The following is a 20,636-nucleotide window of genomic DNA, read 5'->3' on the forward strand; positions in this document are numbered from 1 at the left end:
GTAATAGTCACCCTGCCTCACTTGGAAACCTCGGCCTGCGAGAAATGAATAAATCCATTTCAACGCTGCCCCTCTCACCCCACCTTTGCTCAGACACTGTAGCAAGATGGAATGTGCCACAGTGTCGAACGCCGCGCTAAGGTCTAAAAGGATGAGAGCCATGGTTTGACCCTCGTCAGCACCCTGCCTGAGAGTTTCGGAGGCCCTAAGAAGGGCAGACTCGGTGGAGTGGCGTGGCCGAAACCCGAATTGAGTCGGATGAAGAAGGTTGCTGTCCTCCACATATTTCATTAGCTGCTTATTTACCACCTTCTCTGCTACCTTCGAAAAATAAGGCAGGAGAGAGATGGGGCGTAAGTTATCCAGCTTATCGAAGCCAATGTTAGGCTTCTTGCGGAGGGGAAGCACCACAGCCTGTTTCCAGTCCACGGGTAGAGAACTGGATCGAAAGGAGACATCTAGCAAATGCCTGATGTAAGGTTCCAGTGTCTCTATGCTGTCACTCAGCCTTTTTGGGGAAGCAGGATCGCGTGGGAAGCCAGATCTGACGGATCTGCAGATTTTAACGAGATCCTCCGATAGAGGAGTGGTGAAATGAAGTAGCAGATCTGAGTCAGCTTCAGCTCCTGCTAAATCTGCGGGTTCTTCCGCTAAGGGTGGCGTGTCGGGAAAAGCAGAGTAAATCTTGCGCACTTTGTCTCCGAAGTAGTTAGCAATACGATTGCATGCTGTTACTGAGTGATCTTCATCTCGAGTAACGGTTATTGGGGTGGAAAGGGATTTATATATGCTAAACAGTTCCCTAGCCGAGTTTTCAGCCACGTGAATTTTATCTGCATAGTAGGTGGCTTTTTCTATACGGATTTTATTATGATAGGATCGTCGTTTTGTGAGGTAAGCCTCTTTCATCCGATCATCATAAGCCATTCTCCATTGTCTTTCTGCTCGTTTGCAGTCCCTTTTGGCACAGCGCAGCACCTCGCTGAACCAGGGAGCAGTTCTTTGTCTGTGGACAGCTTTATTAGACCAACCCAATGGGGCTGTGTGGTCCAGAGCAGCCGTGATACGGTCATTCAGCAATTTATTTGCCGCTGTCACGTCATTTCCTCCTGGGGGCCCTTCCACGGTAAGAGCCTTATTAAACTCTCGCAGGGAGAATCTTGCCCACCTACGTCGAGGGTAGTTAAGAGGGGTGGGAGCGCTAGCTATATGTTTAGACAAGTAAATAGTAAACGGAACGAGAAAATGATCTGTCCAGGGCAAGGGCACTGGGGGAGCGGCTAAAACACCCTCCCAATTGGCGAATATTGGGTCGAGCAGGTGCCCACGGTTGTGTGTTGGCAGCTGACCTTTTAGCTCTAGCTGTAGGGTGTGAAGTTCTTCCTGGAACTCCACTGCTCCTTTGTCTAGTGCGTCTTGCAGGTGTATATTTAAATCTCCCAACAGCAAAAACTTGTCCCTCCTGATCGCTGTTTCTGTGACCCACTCTAGGAGGTTTCTTTTATTAACAGTAACATCTAAAAATAGCCATCTACCACAGGTATCATGGAGTTCATTGTGCAACTGAACAGATAATGACTTATGAAACAAAATAAGAACACCATTTTTACTATTTACTGCTGGAGAACAAAATGCCTCTCCAACCCATTGTCTACGCAGCGAAGACAAATCTTGAGAGTTAAGGTGGGTTTCTTGTAACAGTGCAACATGACATTTCAACCTTGCTAAATGAGACAAGACACGTTGTTTTTTTACAGGGTTACAAACTCCGTTAACATTCCAAGAAATAACACGAAGACCATTCATTTCTGTAAATAAAGTAAAGATAAGCAGAAAGGAGTATGGAATTTAAGACAGGGTAGAGAATGAGAAGTAAACTGAAAATAGAAATTAAATGAATATGTGCCTGAATAAATAGTCAGAAACAGAAAAATTAAAGCAGGCAATAACCGCAAATACGGTGGTAAAGATATAAAAGAGAAGAAAAACAAAGAAGTACCATGGTCAGAGAAAGAAAAAAAGGAAGTGTGGTGTGTACCAGATAATGAAGAAGTTGCCAAAAGAGTAAAGATGCCAGGGATAAAAAGGGGTGAAAAAAGAGAGGAGGACAAACAGCAAAAAGGGGGAAGAAGCGAAGAGGAAAAGGGGAAAAATAGAGAGAAAGGTACAGGGGTACAGAAACCCCCAAAAGGCATCCAATGGAGGGTGACGAAAAGCCAATAGACTTTAGCCACAGAAAGCAATTGAACAAAAAACATTACTGTGAGAGGGGGGCGACGAAGAACAAAACAGCCGCACTATAAGGAGCATATAGGAGAACAGTTTATCACAGAGATAGAAAAAAACTGAAAGATGAAAGACTATAAATTGGAAAACTAGAACAATATATAAATCAAATAGGACAAGTGAAGGAACTTACCAAACATCTAGGGAAAGAAACAGCAACAGAAGGGGTAAACTCTGTAAACAGCAGGATGGGACAAAGGGTGACCTTGACAAGAACACCCCATAGGGGAGTCCTGCAAAACAAAAGGAAAAACAAGGAATGAGCAAAAGAAGTACAGGAACTATCCAACATATAACAAAATATTTTAGCAGAACAAAGTAGTCATATACTAAAAAAAACCGAAAAACGACTAAGGTTTGCTCAGTTCCATAAGTTCTCCCTTGTGAGTATGAATGAACTTCCGCAAGTCAGCAGGATCCTCAAAACTAAAAGTCCTTTCCTTATAGGTCACTTTGAAAAAACAAGGGTGTATTAAACCATAGCGTGCATTCATAGATCTCAAAGCAGGTCTGAGGTCCAAAAATTCCTTTCGACGGGAAGCCGTAGGCTTGGAAACATCCTGAGTGAAAAAGACCTTGTGCCCAGACCAGATCATTTGCTTATGTTGCTTGGCAGCCTGAAGAATCATCATAAGATCAGAGTAGAGGAGGAAATATGCTATGATTCCACGAGGTTTAGATGCAGAAGATGGATTCCTTGGCCCCAGACGATGAGCACGTTGTATGTTAAAGTCTGAGGATTTCGGGAGGCCAACAATTTGAAGAACTTGAGATTTTAGGAATTGGATCATATCCGACCCCTCCGAACCTTCCGGAATACCATAAATGCGCAGGTTGTTGCGCCTATTGCGGTTTTCCAAATCCTCCGCTACCTTCTTGAGCTGGCCGACCTCTTTGGTGAGAGTGTCAACTTTAGTAACAACATCCTGTGCATCACTGATCCTCTGTTCCACCTCAGACAATCTTGTATCCAAACCAGACCATTTATCATCTAACCTCTGAAGCGTGGCAACAGTGTCTGTAATAAAAGGACGAATAAGGCGCAACTCTTCCATAATATCCTCAAGAGTGAGAGGCAGCGGAGACTTGTTTGGGGAAGGCGGGTCTTTTTTGGTGCGCTTGACAGAAGGGTTGCTTGAATCCTTCCTTCCCCCAGTGGAACCACCATGAGGTTTAGTTAAATGTACGCCCTCCATACTGATGGTACCGCAACCAATAGTGACAGAAATAACCAATGGCGGAATGCAGGCAGGACAGCAGTGATATTGCTTAGTCAGCAACAAGAGGAGGCGTAGCAAACGATGAAAGTGCCAAGATACAACACAGCGAAGGGTACTGGAACGCTGGAAACACGACTAGCTCCCTCTAAAAAAATTGCTAGGAGATACAGTCCGAGGAATCCACAAAAGCAGCTAAAGAGACCAACCACTAACAACTAATTGCGCAAAAAGATGGCATAATGTGAACTAACGCAGCCACCGCCGTAGTGCCACCAAGAAACAACAGGGAATTAGCAAAAAGAGTCAGTGGCAGCAAAAAAATAGAAGAAAAATGCTGCAGAAAAAACAAAATGGCGGCCGCCATCTGAGGGGAGCAGAAAATGCGCAATTAAAGTGACAAAAAGACCGCATTTCGGTCAAAAAAACTTGCCAAAACAGTCTCTGCAGTGTCCCATATCGAAATCCATGGTCGAAGCGAAGCTCCGATGCAGTAAAGAGGTGCCTTCACGCTCGAGTCGGCTTTGTTCGAGCGGAGCTCCTCACCCGGCGGCCATCTTGGATCATCGCGCCGCGCGCTCCCACTTCACTCTTACTATCACTGTGTGATGCTTCACTCTTACTATCATTATGGGATGCCTCACTCTTACTATCACTGTGGGATGCCGCACTCTTACTATCGTTGTGTGATGCCGCACTCTTACTATCACTGTGGGATGCTTCACTCTTACTATTTAGCTATATTTCAACTGAGCTGGAATAGACTGTGAATTTTATTACATTTTGCAGCTGTTTTTGCTCTATTTATTCATCTGTTGACAATGAACCACAAAGAGACTGGGCCTATGTTACTTTTGTTTGACATTTGTATTGATATTTTCCCATTGTACATGTAGTGTTTTATCTAATGATTTGCAATGATTTTGATTAATCGTGCAAAAATAAAGAACCATGAACCTTTCAAACATATGTATAATGTTGACACATTACTTGATTTTGCAACTCTTGCTTGATATCCGTCCACTTATGCTGTTTCCAGGTCCTGATGAGGTCCGGTTGGTGAACGGCTCTCTCTGCTCTGGAAGAGTGGAGGTCAGGCACAATGGTGTGTGGGGGACGGTGTGTGATGATTCCTGGGATCTGAATGATGCTTCAGTTGTCTGCAGACAGCTCGGATGTATTTCAGTGGAAGAATATGAGTACAATCCAACATTCGGAAAGAGTTCTCTGCCTGTTGTCATGAGTAATGTCCAATGCAGAGGAGATGAGGCTGCTCTATGGAAGTGCCCACAACAAGGCTGGGAACACAATACCTGTCCTACCGGAAGGGACGCTGGGGTGACCTGCACAGGTAAGAAATGGAAACCAAGTGAAATAAAGTTATCTTTTCTCAAGAAATATAATAAACGTACACTGTAAACACATATTTGAGGCTAGATGCAAAGTGAAAGATTGAAACAAGCAATATACTCTGACTGCAATAACTACAGATGTAAGTTCTAGACTGGCTAACCCTCTGAAAACTCACAGATTCTCATCGAACTTAGAGGCAGCAGACACCCTGACACCGGCACTGTGGCACCGACTCTCATTTCTGCACAGAATAAACAGAGCACTCGCTTGCCAGCATCAACACACAGATTTGGCACTACTGAACAGCATTATGCACATAGCTGCTAGATTTGTCTGGAAGTAGGGTTTTGGATATGCCAGGAAGAGTGGCGATTTGCTGTGTGTGCGTATGGTGCTTGTAGTGTGTGTGTTGCACGGTGCTACCAGGTTGGAGAAAATGCCCGATAACCCCCGTATAAGTATGTGGATGTAAACCCACACAAGTTACTGAAACGCCAAGTACTGGGTACACGTTTAAATGATAAATACAATGTTTGTTGAGGTTCTGAGCATTTGGGGCACTGAGAGAAGGATAAAAATATGAGGAGAGAGTCTGAGGGAGCAGTACAGAAATAACAAATAGCAAAGCTTATTGTGGTGATGGGTGATGTGGGATAATTAGTGATAAAGCATTATAGGCATGTACATGTTATCCAACCTAAGAAAGCGAAATATAGCATGCTGTACATGTAACATCAACAACAATAGAAAGGGAAACAGTACACAACTTAAATAGTGATATTCTGACCATACTACAGACCACAATTGGAAATGGAGTAGTTATCGGCACAGGATATTATAGCGCCGTCTGAGGGAAAAGGGTCAAGACAGTGACTGAATCATAGAGGTAAACGGTTAACAGGGTAAGGGGGACAGACAAAGAGCGAGGCAAATTCGGCGGGAAAGAAGACTGCCTGAAAGGGATACGTAGAAGTTGTTGAAAAAGGAGTTCTCACTGCTCCGCGGGTGATAATTCCAACACGGCTGATCTGGGTAAAGAAAATGGTGATGAACTCCTGTTTCATCTGTTTGTACAATGCCATTTAGCGGTCACAAACCCTGCTTTTTGATACATCACATGGTTTGTGACTACTAAATAGTCTTTACAAATGTACTAATCTCATTTAGCGATTATGTGTTTAGAAATACATTACGAATCAGAATTTGGAAGGGGTGTGTTTATAGCACCCCTTCAAAATTTCAATTCACAGTCCTATATATCAATGATTTACCTTCAGTCATCTGCACAGGTAGTGACATCACAGGATTTCCCATCATCCAACTGCAAGGAAGTGATATTAGTGGATTTCCTATCATTTATCTGCACATGAAGGGACATCACTGGATTTCCCAGCATTATTCTGCAAAGGAAGTTACATCACTGTTTTCCCACCAAAGGTGTCTTTAAAAGAAGCAGCCAAGGAAGGAAAGTAATTTCCCATCATCCATCTGCACATGAAGTGACCTTAGATGATTTACCATCATCCATCTGCCCAGGAAGTGACATGACGGGCTTCCTGTCAAACTGTCTTCACGTAATGGAGGCTGTAACGCAGACGTGCTGTCCCGAAAGCATGTCAAAGCGAAGCCTATCTTCAGGACCTCTAACATTCCTCCCACCCTCCTCCCCCATCGCCACCCCACCCCACCACGCCTGAGCCCTGGTCATATCCACCAGTACTGCTGCTGAGCTTCGCCACCCAACACTGAAGGTGCATTCTACTGCACCATCTGCCGTTTCACATACACTCTCCCACACCCATCTCACTCCTCCCTCACACCTCACAAACCCAACATACTCAACACATGCCCAAACATACCTGACCCCCCTACTACACCACACCACACCATATCCTTCATACTTTTCAACATTTGCTCCCTCACTAAACACACCAACAAAATTTGGGATCTGTTACACAAGCACTCACCAGACCTTCTCTTTCAGACTAAACCTTTTTAACTTCATCATCTGCTCACGTTATTGCCATGTCAGTCCCCCTGGATATAAGATCTAAGGACAAGACAAACAGACCGGCGGAATCACTGTTATCTTCAAAGAATCCATCCAATTCTCACCCACCTTGGAGAGCACCATCAGCAACATGGAACACTTGACCTTCAAACTCCTCATCATTGTGTACTACATCCTGGGTGGCACTGTTATCTACCGCCTTCCCAACCAAGCGCCAACTTCAGTGGCACCATTGCAAATGTTGCCACCTCCCTGATTCTTGACTCAAGTGCCTTTATTTTACTTGATGACGTCAACTACCAACTCGAGGACCTCACTGATTTCAGCACAGGCAACATCCTCAAGGGCCTGTCCAAGCTCGGACTCTCTCAGTGAGTGGACCCCACACATGCTGTCAGATAACTACCCGACCCCATCTTCACCAGCTTCAGCAAACCCCCAGTAGACAAGCTGTTGGGAAGGATAAGCCCTCTGCATGGTAAAGACGTGTACCCCTGCCCTGAGTACCCAACTGTATTATTGTCTGGATTCCTAATGCTGACCTTTTTGTCATAGCAAAACATGGATCATGTATGTGCGCCAGAACATAGTCCTGTCTCATGGTCTGCACTCATGTTGGACCGGGAGGGGCTCTTAACCCCTTCAGTGCCCGCCCCTTTCCCCGCCCAGTGCCGGCCGTTGCATTAGCGGGCGGGGTCTATGACGAGCTGGACTCGTCATGGGCACAGCGCCACCGCGGCCCATGACGAGTCCAGCTCGTCATGGGCACTGAAGGGGTTAAAGCACTATTCATATAGTGGTGGAAGGCTATTGTCTACAACAATAGGTAAACAGCACAAGTGCAGTGGTGGCAGCATACCCTGTGATGTTTATAAGTAGTGACCAGATCTTTTTATCATCATAACTTTGCATGTGTAGAATTAGAATTAAAATACTTCTTTCATAAAAAAAATATTTGGACATTAATTTATTGTGGGCGCTGCGTGCACATCGAGGTAATTGTCATGTCTTCTAATCTGTATCGACAATTCCCTCCGAGGTAACGTTGACTGCTCAGGCTATCTTACCAATTGAGAGTCAGGTGAAGAAGGAGGCATATGACCCAACTGAGTGGGATCCATAGTAGGGTGGGGCCCTGGACAGCAGAAGAAAAAGGCCCAACCACCTTGGTTAGGCCCGGTAACCCCTGCTTGCCCCATGGCCCTCTGAACGGAGTTCTGACACAAGCCCATCACAAGATCTCACAAACATCTTGCTCTACTAACTCCTACACCACCAGCCTTGACACAAAAGCAAACTTCCCAAATCTATCTCTTACTTCAACACCTAGATCACCGCCTGCGCAGATACCCTGGTGCCTCTCAAAGCCACAACAACAAGACCACAATCAAGCGGGAAAACATAAGAGCTCAGGCTCACCAAATGCCACTGTAAAAAACATGAAGGCAGGGTGACACTTAGAAGAGCATTGGCAAATCCGTACTCAGATGCTACTACCAACCAATCAGAACCACTGAACGCTCCATGGCCACCGACCTCATCGAAAGCAACTCAAAGAAGACAAGGACATCTTTGCCCATAGGTAAATGCTTCACCACTTCGGCAGCAAGCTGCACCAATGTAACCTCCTCTCAAGACCTAGGCACCCAGCTGTCCTCATTCTTCACAAACAAGAAACATGATCACCAGCATCGATGAAGACCTTCATACAGCAACAGATTACCAAATGATCTACTTGCCGGTTGGGTGCTAAGTCCCCTCCCTCAGCAATGGATTGTGATGCACCTTCGCCTTGTATCAGAGTGTCTCGCCAACCTTGGTATCCAGGCAAACACTGTATCAACAATCTCAGCACGTGAGCATGGAGAAGATTGTATTTGTGGTGTGACACATGAAGTGACAACAGGCTGGATGATGCTAGGGCCCGGGGAGGGATTGCAATCCAGATAAATATGTTCCTTCGTTGTAGGGTCCAGATGAAACCTTCTGTATTACTTACTTTTACAGGAAAGTTTAAACACACGACTTGAAAAAGTCCACAGACTGAATAATTGCACAAAAAGATACAGTATTCTCACTCAAGAAGCATAGGAATGTTAAAATATTTTTTCTGCAAGAAATGCACTTAAAGCCAGAAGAAACTGAAAACATTCATAGAAGACTCTACTTGGCCTCCTACCCAATCTAATCAGAGATGGAAGAAAACGGTGTTTATTGAATCCATAGGCGCCGGCAGTGGTGGATTCGCCAAGTTAAAGGATGTTGTGAAACCTTCGATACTTATTCTAGCAATTTGGGCAGGTTACTTCAATGGCGTGGCAGGAAAGGTTCAGGATCGGACCCCTCCAATGAAGAATGCTCACACTTGGTTAGTGAAACAATTACGAGACATGCCTGTGCAGAGTGATCTAGTCAATGTTTATCTCCTGCAAAACCCAGGAGGTGGTACATGCTGTTTTTACTGTGAACCACAGAGATCATCTACAAGGATTGACCGGGTTTTTATTAGTAGGGAGAAACCTGAATAGTGTGTTGGAATGGAGAATTTGGGCAGGACTGTGACATTCCCATTTAACCTAATGCAACCAGATGATGACTCCGAGTTGAGGGCCTGTGGGATTGCGCCTTCCAATCAATTCTTTAAGAGGAGCCGAGTGTACATTTTTACATGAAAAGTAATAGGGTAGGATACTAAAATGTTATAATTACATATTGTCCTATATTAATATTGAAGCACAAATATGGACAGAAATATCAAAAGTCAAGCATATATAGGTAATTATAGGTTTATTTTTCTTAACTCTACAGTTAAACTAAATGTATGGCAATTAAAAAATTGTAAGTACAGTCACCTGCCCATAATCAGGGTTTTCAAGACTTTTCAGAAACTGAATTTGCACCAATCACCCCAAAAATCATTGATCATTAAGATAATCTAGGCAAAATCAATCTTCTTGCCTCATGGGTGAACAGAGAAATGTTAGATTCCTGGCTCATGATGGAAGAGCTGAAAGCCTCATTATATTAATCAACATTTGTAAAGCGCGAACAATCACCCGTAAGGGTCTCTAGGCGCTGGGGTCCGTCGGTAAGATTAAGCAAGCTATTGCCCAGAGTCACATGGTGCTGGGCTAATCTGCCGCCGGCGCCAGGGATCAAACCATGATCCCCAGATTCCAAAGTCAGTCGCCCTGGCCGCGGCACCACACCTCTTCCCAAATTAAATATGCCTAAAAATAGTCTTTCCCCGGGGTCCTTCACACTCTTCTGAGTAGTCTTCTGTGTGGATAGATTTGAATGCCCTAAGCAGGAAATCTGATGCTATCAGATCCATCACCCATTCAGAAACTATTAGTTCGGTTTGTCACAATACCCCACTGCAACCAAAGACAGAGAATGCAAGCTCCCGTTAGAAGGTAGTTTTAAGTCGAAGACAGGAAAATGGGTCCGGGGTATGGCCACAGATCAACCCACTAGATTGAACATTACTAAACATATGTTACTTTTCTTTCTTAGACATGCATATTTTAGAAAGATTTTGTCAGAGTCTAAACAGCGATCTCAAGATAATTTGGTTCATTTTTCTAGCTTCCCCCATGTATCTTCATGGCCCGCCCAGGCTTCTTCATAGCCTTCCGAGATGTAGAATCCTGGAGCTGCGCCTGATGCAGCAGCAGAATTGCCACGCCGTACCATTCCTGTGGCGGGCTTATTTCCACTTGAAGAGTCTCTATTGGCAGCCAGTCCCCAAAGTGCGTATGAACTGGTCCAGAAGAAAATATACCCTATGGGGCAGATTTAAAAAAAATACATGAAATGAAGCGCAGCACCCAAAGAGGTTGCAGTACGTTGCGTGACAGGGAGGGAGCAGGAGATCTCCATATCTTTTATATGGCTATTTCCTCCCCTCTCCTTAGCGCCGGCACTGATTTTAGCTGCTGAGTGCGAAGCACACACCTCAGCGCCATAGCGCTAGGGTGTGTGTATGAGTCTAACATACGTTTTATACAGGAATGGTACCCTTCCTGTACAAAACACCATGCCTAGACAAGTCTAAATGTTTTTCCCAATTGTATGTGTACTGCACAGTGCAAAAACATTTCTCCTGTTAGCGTCTCCTTTGTGGTGGTGTTATCTTTTAGCGCAAAACCCTGTCTGCAATTATTTGTAGATAGGGTTTTGCATCAAAAGGCATAGGTGGTTGTATGGGAATACCCATGTACCACCCATGTAATGCCCCGTTGGTGCTAAGTGAAGCTATGTAGTGCTTCTCGCGGATTTGCGCCACTTTTAGGGTACTTCCCAGCACATACCAAGTTTTGCGGAGGAAAGTAAATTCCCCTCCAAAATCTTTTGTGCTGGTTAGCATCACTTTTGTGATGGTAATCCAGCCCAACATGTTTGAAAATTTAGCCCAATGGAGCAAATTTTTTTAAAATATAAGCAACGCAGCACCCAAAGAGGCTGTGCTGCGTTGCATGACAGGGAGGAAGCAGGAGAGCACCATATCTTCAGAGATATGGCTCTCTCCTCCCTCTCCCTAACACTGGTGCGGATTTCAGCTGCTGAGCACCACACACATACCTTAGCGTCATAGCGCTAGGGTGTGCGCCTGTGTCTAGCGTAGGTTTTGTATAGAAAGTGTAGCCTTCCTGTACACAATACCATGCATATATAGGTGTGCTGCACAGTACAGCAGGCATGCAAAGTCGGAAAAGGAAGGAAAAATAAAATTAATTCTCCTGTTAGCGCCTCCTCTGAAGTGGCGTTAGCTTTCGGTGCAAACCTCTGTCTATAATTCTTTGTGTATAGGGCTTTGCATCCAAAGGCATGGATGGTTACATGGGAATGCCCATGTACCACCCATGTAATGCCCCGTTGGCGCTAAGTAACGCGAAACATTGTTTTGTGCTGCTTTGCGCTACTTTTAAGGTATTTTCCAGGGCAAAACAACTTTTACGCTTTAAAGTACATTTGAAAAAAAACATTTTATGCAGGTTAGTTCACTTTTGTGATGCTGGCCCACAACAAAATGTTTGAAAATCTATCCATATGGGCAGATTTTAAAAAAATACACGCAATGCAGCACCCAAAGAGGCTGTTCTCCGTTGCGTGACAGGGAGGGAGAAGGAGAACACAATATCTTCAGAGATATGCAGGGCTTGAAGTGGGATGAAATAACTGCGGGGGTCCATTAAAGGGGCGGGACCACTGTAATTAAGGGCATGGCCTAAAAGACTTAAGCTTCAAATCTGTGCTTAGCATAGTGTAGCGCCCAACTTGTATTTTGCTGTTTCTGTTATTGCAGTTAGATATATGATGCAACAAGTAACATCGCACCTACAACAAGTCAGGACTATTGGCTTTGTCAATGGTTGTTAGTTGCATAAGATAAATAAGGAGCAACTATGACTTGTATATGACATTGAGAAACCTTCCACTTAAAGCCCTGGTGACACCACAACAATGTTGCTGCTCCCGAGTTTCAAAAAGAAAAGGGAAATCCGGAGAGAAAATGACTCTCTTTAAAGGATTTCCCTTCCCCTAGAACGCTCACATGGCATGACATCATGCCGTAACTTTCCACTAGTGAGAAGTGAGCAGTTCGAGCCCGTGCACATCGATGTGCTGCTGTCACTGCAGTCCAGGAAAAGCAGACCGCCTGTGCCAGGGCACAAAACAGAGACTGATCGAGACCCGTTTCGAGGCCCCCTTTAAAAAACTGCTTGTTGCTCAGCACCGGTGGGACCCGGCCCACTTAAAGCCCTGGAGATATAGCTGATTCCTCCCCTCTCCCTAGTGCCAGAGCTGATTTCAGCTACTGAGTGCCACGCACACACTTTAGTGCCATAGTTCCAGGGGGTGCACATGAGTCTATCATAGGTTTTGTATGGGAAGGATACCCTTCCTATACAACATACCAGGCTAGACATTTCTTTTGTTAGCGGCTCTCTTGGAGTGGCGTTAACTTTCAGCGCAAAACCCTGTCTACAATTCTTTGTGGATAGGGTTTTTCCGTCAAAAGACATGGATGGTTGCACAGGAATGCCCATGTACCACCCATGTAATGCCCCCTTGGCGCTAAGTAACGCGAAACAGAGTTTTGCGCTGCTTTGCGCTACTTTTAGGGTATTTTCCAGCGCAAAACAACTTTTACGCTTTAAAGTACATTTGAAAAAAAATATTTTGTGCTGGTTAGCGTCACTTTTGTGATGCTAACCCACAACAAAATGTTTGAAAATCCATCCCTAATTGTCCTTGCGACAGAAAAGATGAAAAAACCACTTGTTAAAAGGGTAGACAAAAACCGAAGGTAGCGATAGTGACGACACACTGGCCTCTAACAGAGAAAAATCACTATTTAAACAGAGTCTTCGTTTATTTGGATTTCTATCGTGCAATGTAGTTGTCGCAATTAAAGAAACAACCTGTACAAAATCATAGTTAAAGATAAAAAGCTATTGAAAAAATAACCAACATATCAAACAACTGTAAATTTACAATCTGAGAAGGGCTTAAAAATATCGGACCCTTCTAATGCTGCGTTATTATTATTCTCTGCAAATGATTGACATGTGCCTCTAAATATATCATGATATTCAGGTATTTTGCATGATTCTTTCGATTCCTGTTAAAAGAATTCCAAAGGCTCTGCCCAGCCTTCCTGGGCAAAGAAAAAGAAAGGGCTCAGGACGTTTCCATGGTCAGCCAAAGCTGTAATGAAAGGACTCGGGACGTTTCCATGGTCAGCCAAAAATGTAAAGAAAGGGCCCGGGACGTTTCCATGGTCAGCGAAAGATCTAAAGAAAGGGCTCAGGACGTTTCCATGGTCAGCCAAAGGTGTACAGAAAGGGCTCAGGACGTTTCCATGGTCAGCCAAAGATGTAAACAAAAGGCTCAGGACGTTTCCATGGTCAGCCAAAGATGTACAGAAAGGGCTCAGGACGTTCCCATGGTCAGCCAAAGGTGTAAAGAAAGGGCTCAGGACGATTCCATGGTCAGCCAAAGGTGTAAAGAAAGGGCTCAGGACGTTTCCATGGTCAGCCAAAGGTGTAAAGAAAGGGCTCAGGACGTTTCCATGGTCAGCCAAAGGTGTAAAGAAAGGGCGCAGGACGTTTCTATGGTCAACCAAAGATGTACAGAAAGGGCCCCGGACGTTTCCATGGTCAGCCAAAGATGTAAAGAAAGGGCTCAGGACGTTGCCATGGTCAGCCAGAGATGTACAGAAAAGGCTCAGGACGTTTCCATGGTCAGCCAAAGGTTTAAAGAAAGGGCTCATGATGTTTCCATGGTCAGCCAAAGGTGTAAAGAAAGGGCTCAGGACGTTTCCATGGTCAGCCAAAGATGTAAAGAAAGGGCTCAGGACGTTTCCATGGTCAGCCAAAGATGTAAAGAAAGGGCTCAGGATGTTTTCGTGGTCAGCCAAAGGTGTAAAGAAAGGGCTCAGGACGTTTCCATGGTCAGCCAAAGATGTGAAGAAAGGGCTCAGGACGTTTCCATGATCTGCCAAAGGGGTAAAGAAAGGGCTCATGACGTTTCCATGGTCAGCCAAAGGTGTAAAGAAAGGGCTCAGGTCGTTTCCGTGGTCAGCCAAAGCTGTAAAGAAAGGGCTCAGGACGTTTCCATGGTCTGCCAAAGGGGTAAAGAAAGGGCTCAGGACGTTTCCATGGTCAGCCAAAGATGCACAGAAAGGGCTCAGGACGTTTTCATGGTCAGCCAAAGATGTGAAGAAAGGGCTCAGGACGTTTCCATGGTCTGCCAAAGGGGTAAAGAAAGGGCTCAGGACGTTTCCATGGTCAGCCAAAGGGGTAAAGAAAGGGCTCAGGACGTTTCCATGGTCAGCCAAAGGTGCAAAGAAAGGGCTCAGGACGTTTCAATGGTCAGCCAAAGGTGTAAAGAAAGGGCTCAGAACATTTCCATGGTCAGCCAAAGATGTACAGAAAGGGCTCAGGACGTTTCCATGGTCAGCCAAAGATGTACAGAAAGGGCTCAGGATGTTTCCATGGTCAGCCAAAGGTGTAAAGAAACGACTCAGGACGTTTCCATGGTCAGCCAAAGGTGTAAAGAAAGGAATTAGGACGTTTCCATGGTCATCCAAAGGTGTAAAGAAAGGGCTCAAGACGTTTCCATGGTCAGCAAAAGGTGTGAAGAAAGGGCTCAGGAGGTTTCCATGGTCAGCCAAAGATGTAAAGAAAGGGCTCAGGACGTTTCCATGGTCAGCCAAAGATGTAAAGAAAGGGCTCAGGACGTTTCCATGGTCAGCCAAAGGTGTAAAGAAAGGGCTCAGGATGTTTCCATGGTCAGCCAAAGGTGTAAAGAAAGGGCTCAGGACTTTTCCATGGTCAGCCAACGATGTAAAGAAAGGGCTCAGGACGTTTCCATGGTCAGCCAAAGGTGTAAAGAAAGGGCTCAGGACGTTTCCATGGTCAGCCAAAGATGTAAAGAAAGGGCTCAGGACGTTTCCATGGTCAGCCAAAGATGTAGAGAAAGGGCTCAGGACGTTTCCATGGTCATCCAAAGGTGTACAGAAAGGGCTCAGGACGTTTCCATGGTCATCCAAAGGTGTGCAGAAAGGGCTCAGGACGTTTCCATGGTCAGCCAAAGCTGTAATGAAAGGGCTCGGGACGTTTCCATGGTCAGCCAAAGATGTAAAGAAAGGGCCCGGGACGTTTCCATGGTCAGCGAAAGATGTAAAGAAAGGGCTCAGGACGTTTCCATGGTCAGCCAAAGGTGTAAAGAAAGGGCTCAGGACGTTTCCATGGTCAGCCAAAGATGCACAGAAAGGGCTCAGGATGTTGCCATGGTCAGCCAAAGATGTAAAGAAAGGGCTCAGGACGTTTCCATGGTCTGCCAAAGGGGTAAAGAAAGGGCTCAGGACGTTTCCATGCTCAGCCAAAGGGGTAAAGAAAGGGCTCAGGACGTTTCCATTGCCAGCCAAAGGTGTAAAGAAAGGGCTCAGGACGTTTCCATGGTCAGCCAAAGGTGTAAAGAAAGGGCTCAGGACGTTTCCATGGTCATCCAAAGGTGTACAGAAAGGGCTCAGGACGTTTCCATGGTCAGCCAAAGCTGTAATGAAAGGGCTCGGGACGTTTCCATGGTCAGCCAAAGATGTAAACAAAGGGCCCGGGACGTTTCCATGGTCAGCCAAAGATGTAAAGAAGGGGCTCAGGACGTTTCCATGGTCAGCCAAAGGTGAACAGAAAGGGCTCAGGACGTTTCCATGGTCAGCCAAAGATGTAAAGAAAAGGCTCAGGACGTTTCCATGGTCAGCCAAAGATGTACAGAAAGGGCTCAGGACGTTTCCATGGTCAGCCAGAGGTGAAAAGAAAGTGCTCAGGACGATTCCATGGTCAGCCAAAGGTGTAAAGAAAGGGCTCAGGACGTTTCCATGGTCAGCCAAAGGTGTAAAGAAAGGGCTCAGGACGTTTTCATGGTCAGCCAAAGGTGTGAAGAAAGGGTGCAGGACGTTTCCATGGTCAGCCAAAGATGTACAGAAAGGGCCCAGGACGTTTCCATGGTCAGCCAGAGATGTACAGAAAGAGCTCAGGACGTTTCCATGGTCAGCCAAAGATGTAAAGAAAGGGCTCACGACGTTTCCATGGTCAGCCAAAGGTGTAAAGAAAGGGCTCAGGACGTTTCCATGGTCAGCCAAAGATGTAAAGAAAGGGCTCAGGATGTTTCCGTGGTCAGCCAAAGGTGTAAAGAAAGGGCTCAGGACGTTTCCATGGTCAGCCAAAGATGTAAAGAAAGGGCTCAGGACGTTTCCGTGGTCAGCCAAAGCTGTAAAGAAAGGGCTCAGGAAGTTTCCATGGTCAGCCAAAGCTGTAAAGAAAGGGCTCAGGACGTTTCCATGGTTAGCCAAAGCTGTAAAGAAAGGGCTCAGGACGTTTCCATGGTCAGCCAAAGATGTGATGAAAGGGCTCAGGACGTTTCCATGGTCAGCCAAAGATGTACAGAAAGGGCTCAGGACGTTTCCATGGTCAGCCAAAGATGTGAAGAAAGGGCTCAGGACGTTTCCATGGTCAGTCAAAGGTGTTAAGAAAGGGCTCAGGACGTTTCCATGGTCAGCCAAAGGTGTAAAGAAAGGGCTCAGGACTTTTCCATGGTCAGCCAAAGGTGTACAGAAAGGGCTCAGGACGTTTCCATGGTCAGCCAAAGGTGTAGAGAAAGGGCTCAGGACGTTTCCATGGTCAGCCAAAGGTGTAAAGAAAGGGCTCATGACGTTTCCATGGTCAGCCAAAGATGTAAAGAAAGGGCTCAGGACGTTTCCATGGTCAGTCAAAGATGTACAGAAAGGGCTCAGAACGTTTCCATGGTCAGCCAAAGGTGTAAAGAAAGGACTCAGGACGATTCCATGGTCAGCCAAAGGTGTAAAGAAAGGGCTCAGGATGTTTCCATGGTCAGCCAAAGGTGTAAAGAAAGGGCTCAGGATGTTTCCATGGTCAGCCAAAGGTGTAAAGAAAGGGCGCAGGACATTTCCATGGTCAGCCAAAGATGTACAGAAAGGGCCCAGGACGTTTCCATGGTCAGCCAAAGATGTAAAGAAAGGGCTCAGGACATTTCCATGGTCAGTCAGAGATGTACAGAAAGGGCTCAGGACGTTTCCATGGTCAGCCAAAGGTGTAAAGAAATGGCTCCCTACGTTTCCATGGTCAGCCAAAGGTGTAAAGAAAGGGCTCAGGACTTTTCCATGGTCAGCCAAAGATGTAAAGAAAGGGCTCAGGACGTTTCAATGGTGAGCCAAAGATGTAAAGAAAGGGCTCAGGATGTTTCCGTGGTCAGCCAAAGGTGTAAAGAAAGGGCTCAGGACGTTTCCGTGGTCAGCCAAAGATGTAAAGAAAGGGCTCAGGACGTTTCCGTGGTCAGCCAAAGCTGTAAAGAAAGGGCTCAGGACGTTTCCATGGTCAGCCAAAGCTGTAAAGAAAGGGCTTAGGACGTTTCCATGGTCAGCCAAAGCTGTAAAGAAAGGGCTCAGGACGTTTCCATGGTCAGCCAAAGATGTGATGAAAGGGCTCAGGACGTTTCCATGGTCAGCCAAAGGTGTAAAGAAAGGGCTCAGGACATTTTTATGGTCAGCCAATGATGTAAAGAAAGGGCTCAGGACGTTTCCATGGTCAGCCAAAGGTGTAAAGAAAGGGCTCAGGACGTTTCCATGGTCAGCCAACAATGTAAAGAAAGGGCTCAGGACGTTTCCATGGTCAGACAAAGGTGTAAAGAAAGGGCTCAGGACATTTTTATGGTCAGCCAATGATGTAAAGAAAGGGCTCAGGACGTTTCCATGGTCAGCCAAAGGTGTAAAGAAAGGGCTCAGGACGTTTCCATGGTCAGCCAACGATGTAAAGAAAGGGCTGGGGACATTTCCATGGTCAGCCAAAGATGTACAGAAAGGGCTCAGGACGTTTCCATGGTCAGCCAAAGGTGTAAAGAAAGTGCTTAGGACGATTCCATGGTCAGCCAAAGGTGTAAAGAAAGGGCTCAGGACGTTTCCATGGTCAGCCAAAGGTGTAAAGAAAGGGCTCAGGACGTTTCCATGGTCAGCCAAAGGTGTAAAGAAAGGGCGCAGGACGTTTCCATGGTAAGCCAAAGATGTACAGAAAGGGCCCAGGACGTTTCCATGGTCAGCCAGAGATGTACAGAAAGAGCTCAGGACGTTTCCATGGTCAGCCAAAGATGTAAAGAAAGGGCTCACGACGTTTCCATGGTCAGCCAAAGGTGTAAAGAAAGGGCTCAGGACGTTTCCATGGTCAGCCAAAGATGTAAAGAAAGGGCTCAGGATGTTTCCGTGGTCAGCCAAAGGTGTAAAGAAAGGGCTCAGGACGTTTCCATGGTCAGCCAAAGATGTAAAGAAAGGGCTCAGGACGTTTCCGTGGTCAGCCAAAGCTGTAAAGAAAGGGCTCAGGAAGTTTCCATGGTCAGCCAAAGCTGTAAAGGAAGGGCTCAGGACGTTTCCATGGTTAGCCAAAGCTGTAAAGAAAGGGCTCAGGACGTTTCCATGGTCAGCCAAAGATGTGATGAAAGGGCTCAGGACGTTTCCATGGTCAGCCAAAGATGTACAGAAAGGGCTCAGGACGTTTCCATGGTCAGCCAAAGATGTGAAGAAAGGGCTCAGGACGTTTCCATGGACAGAAAAAGGTGTTAAGAAAGGGCTCAGGACGTTTCCATGGTCAGCCAAAGGTGTAAAGAAAGGGCTCAGGACTTTTCCATGGTCAGCCAAAGGTGTACAGAAAGGGCTCAGGACGTTTCCATGGTCAGCCAAAGGTGTAGAGAAAGGGCTCAGGACGTTTCCATGGTCAGCCAAAGGTGTAAAGAAAGGGCTCATGACGTTTCCATGGTCAGCCAAAGATGTAAAGAAAGGGCTCAGGACGTTTCCGTGGTCAGTCAAAGATGTACAGAAAGGGCTCAGAACGTTTCCATGGTCAGCCAAAGGTGTAAAGAAAGGACTCAGGACGATTCCATGGTCAGCCAAAGGTGTAAAGAAAGGGCTCAGGACGTTTCCATGGTCAGCCAAAGGTGTAAAGAAAGGGCTCAGGACGTTTCCATGGTCAGCCAAAGCTGTAAAGAAAGGGCGCAGGACATTTCCATGGTCAGCCAAAGATGTACAGAAAGGGCCCAGGACGTTTCCATGGTCAGCCAAAGATGTAAAGAAAGGGCTCAGGACATTTCCATGGTCAGCCAGAGATGTACAGAAAGGGCTCAGGACGTTTCCATGGTCAGCCAAAGGTGTAAAGAAAGGGCTCCCTACGTTTCCATGGTCAGCCAAAGGTGTAAAGAAAGGGCTCAGGACGTTTCCATGGTCAGCCAAAGATGTAAAGAAAGGGCTCAGGACGTTTCAATGGTCAGCCAAAGATGTAAAGAAAGGGCTCAGGATGTTTCCGTGGTCAGCCAAAGGTGTAAAGAAAGGGCTCAGGATGTATCCGTGGTCAGCCAAAGATGTAAAGAAAGGGCTCAGGACGTTTCCGTGGTCAGCCAAAGCTGTAAAGAAAGGGCTCAGGACGTTTCCATGGTCAGCTAAAGCTGTAAAGAAAGGGCTCAGGACGTTTCCATGGTCAGCCAAAGCTGTAAAGAAAGGGCACAGGACGTTTCCGTGGTCAGCCAAAGATGTGATGAAAGGGCTCAGGACGTTTCCATGGTCAGCCAAAGGTGTAAAGAAAGGGCTCAGGACATTTTTATGGTCAGCCAATGATGTAAAGAAAGGGCTCAGGACGTTTCCATGGTCAGCCAAAGGTGTAAAGAAAGGGCTCAGGACGTTTCCATGGTCAGCCAACGATGTAAAGAAAGGGCTCAGGACGTTTCCATGGTCAGCCAAAGGTGTAAAGAAAGGGCTCAGGACGTTTCCATGGTCAGCCAAAGATGTAAAGAAAGGGCTCAGGACGTTTCCATGGTCAGCCAAAGATGTAAAGAAAGGGCTCAGGACGTTTCCATGGTCATCCAAAGGTGTACAGAAAGGGCTCAGGACGTTTCCATGGTCAGCCAAAGCTGTAATGAAAGGGCTCGGGACGTTTCCATGGTCAGCCAAAGATGTAAAGAAAGGGCCCGGGACGTTTCCATGGTCAGCGAAAGATGTAAAGAAAGGGCTCAGGACGTTTCCATGGTCAGCCAAAGGGGTAAAGAAAGGGCTCAGGACGTTTCCATGGTCAGCCAAAGGTGTAAAGAAAGGGCTCTGGACGTTTCCATGGTCATCCAAAGGTGTACAGAAAGGGCTCAGGACGTTTCCATGGTCAGCCAAAGCTGTAATGAAAGGGCTCGGGACATTTCCATGGTCAGCCAAA

At 46.1% G+C, this 20,636-nt stretch overlaps 1 protein-coding gene across 1 annotated transcript in view; it reads left to right on the forward strand.

Annotated features, from left to right (window-relative positions):
- The window catches only part of LOC146859507 (CD5 antigen-like), a 374,661-nt gene that overhangs the window by 88,453 nt on the left and 265,572 nt on the right, over window positions 1-20,636 (forward strand). Inside the window, exon 4 of the mRNA XM_085647172.1 lies at window positions 4,543-4,854. Within this exon, the coding sequence (XP_085503298.1) occupies window positions 4,543-4,854 (312 nt within the window). The remainder of the gene's footprint in view (window positions 1-4,542; window positions 4,855-20,636) is intronic.

Source organism: Triturus cristatus, chromosome 3_2, assembly GCF_964204655.1.
Source record: "Triturus cristatus chromosome 3_2, aTriCri1.1, whole genome shotgun sequence".
Lineage (NCBI taxonomy): Eukaryota > Metazoa > Chordata > Amphibia > Caudata > Salamandridae > Triturus > Triturus cristatus.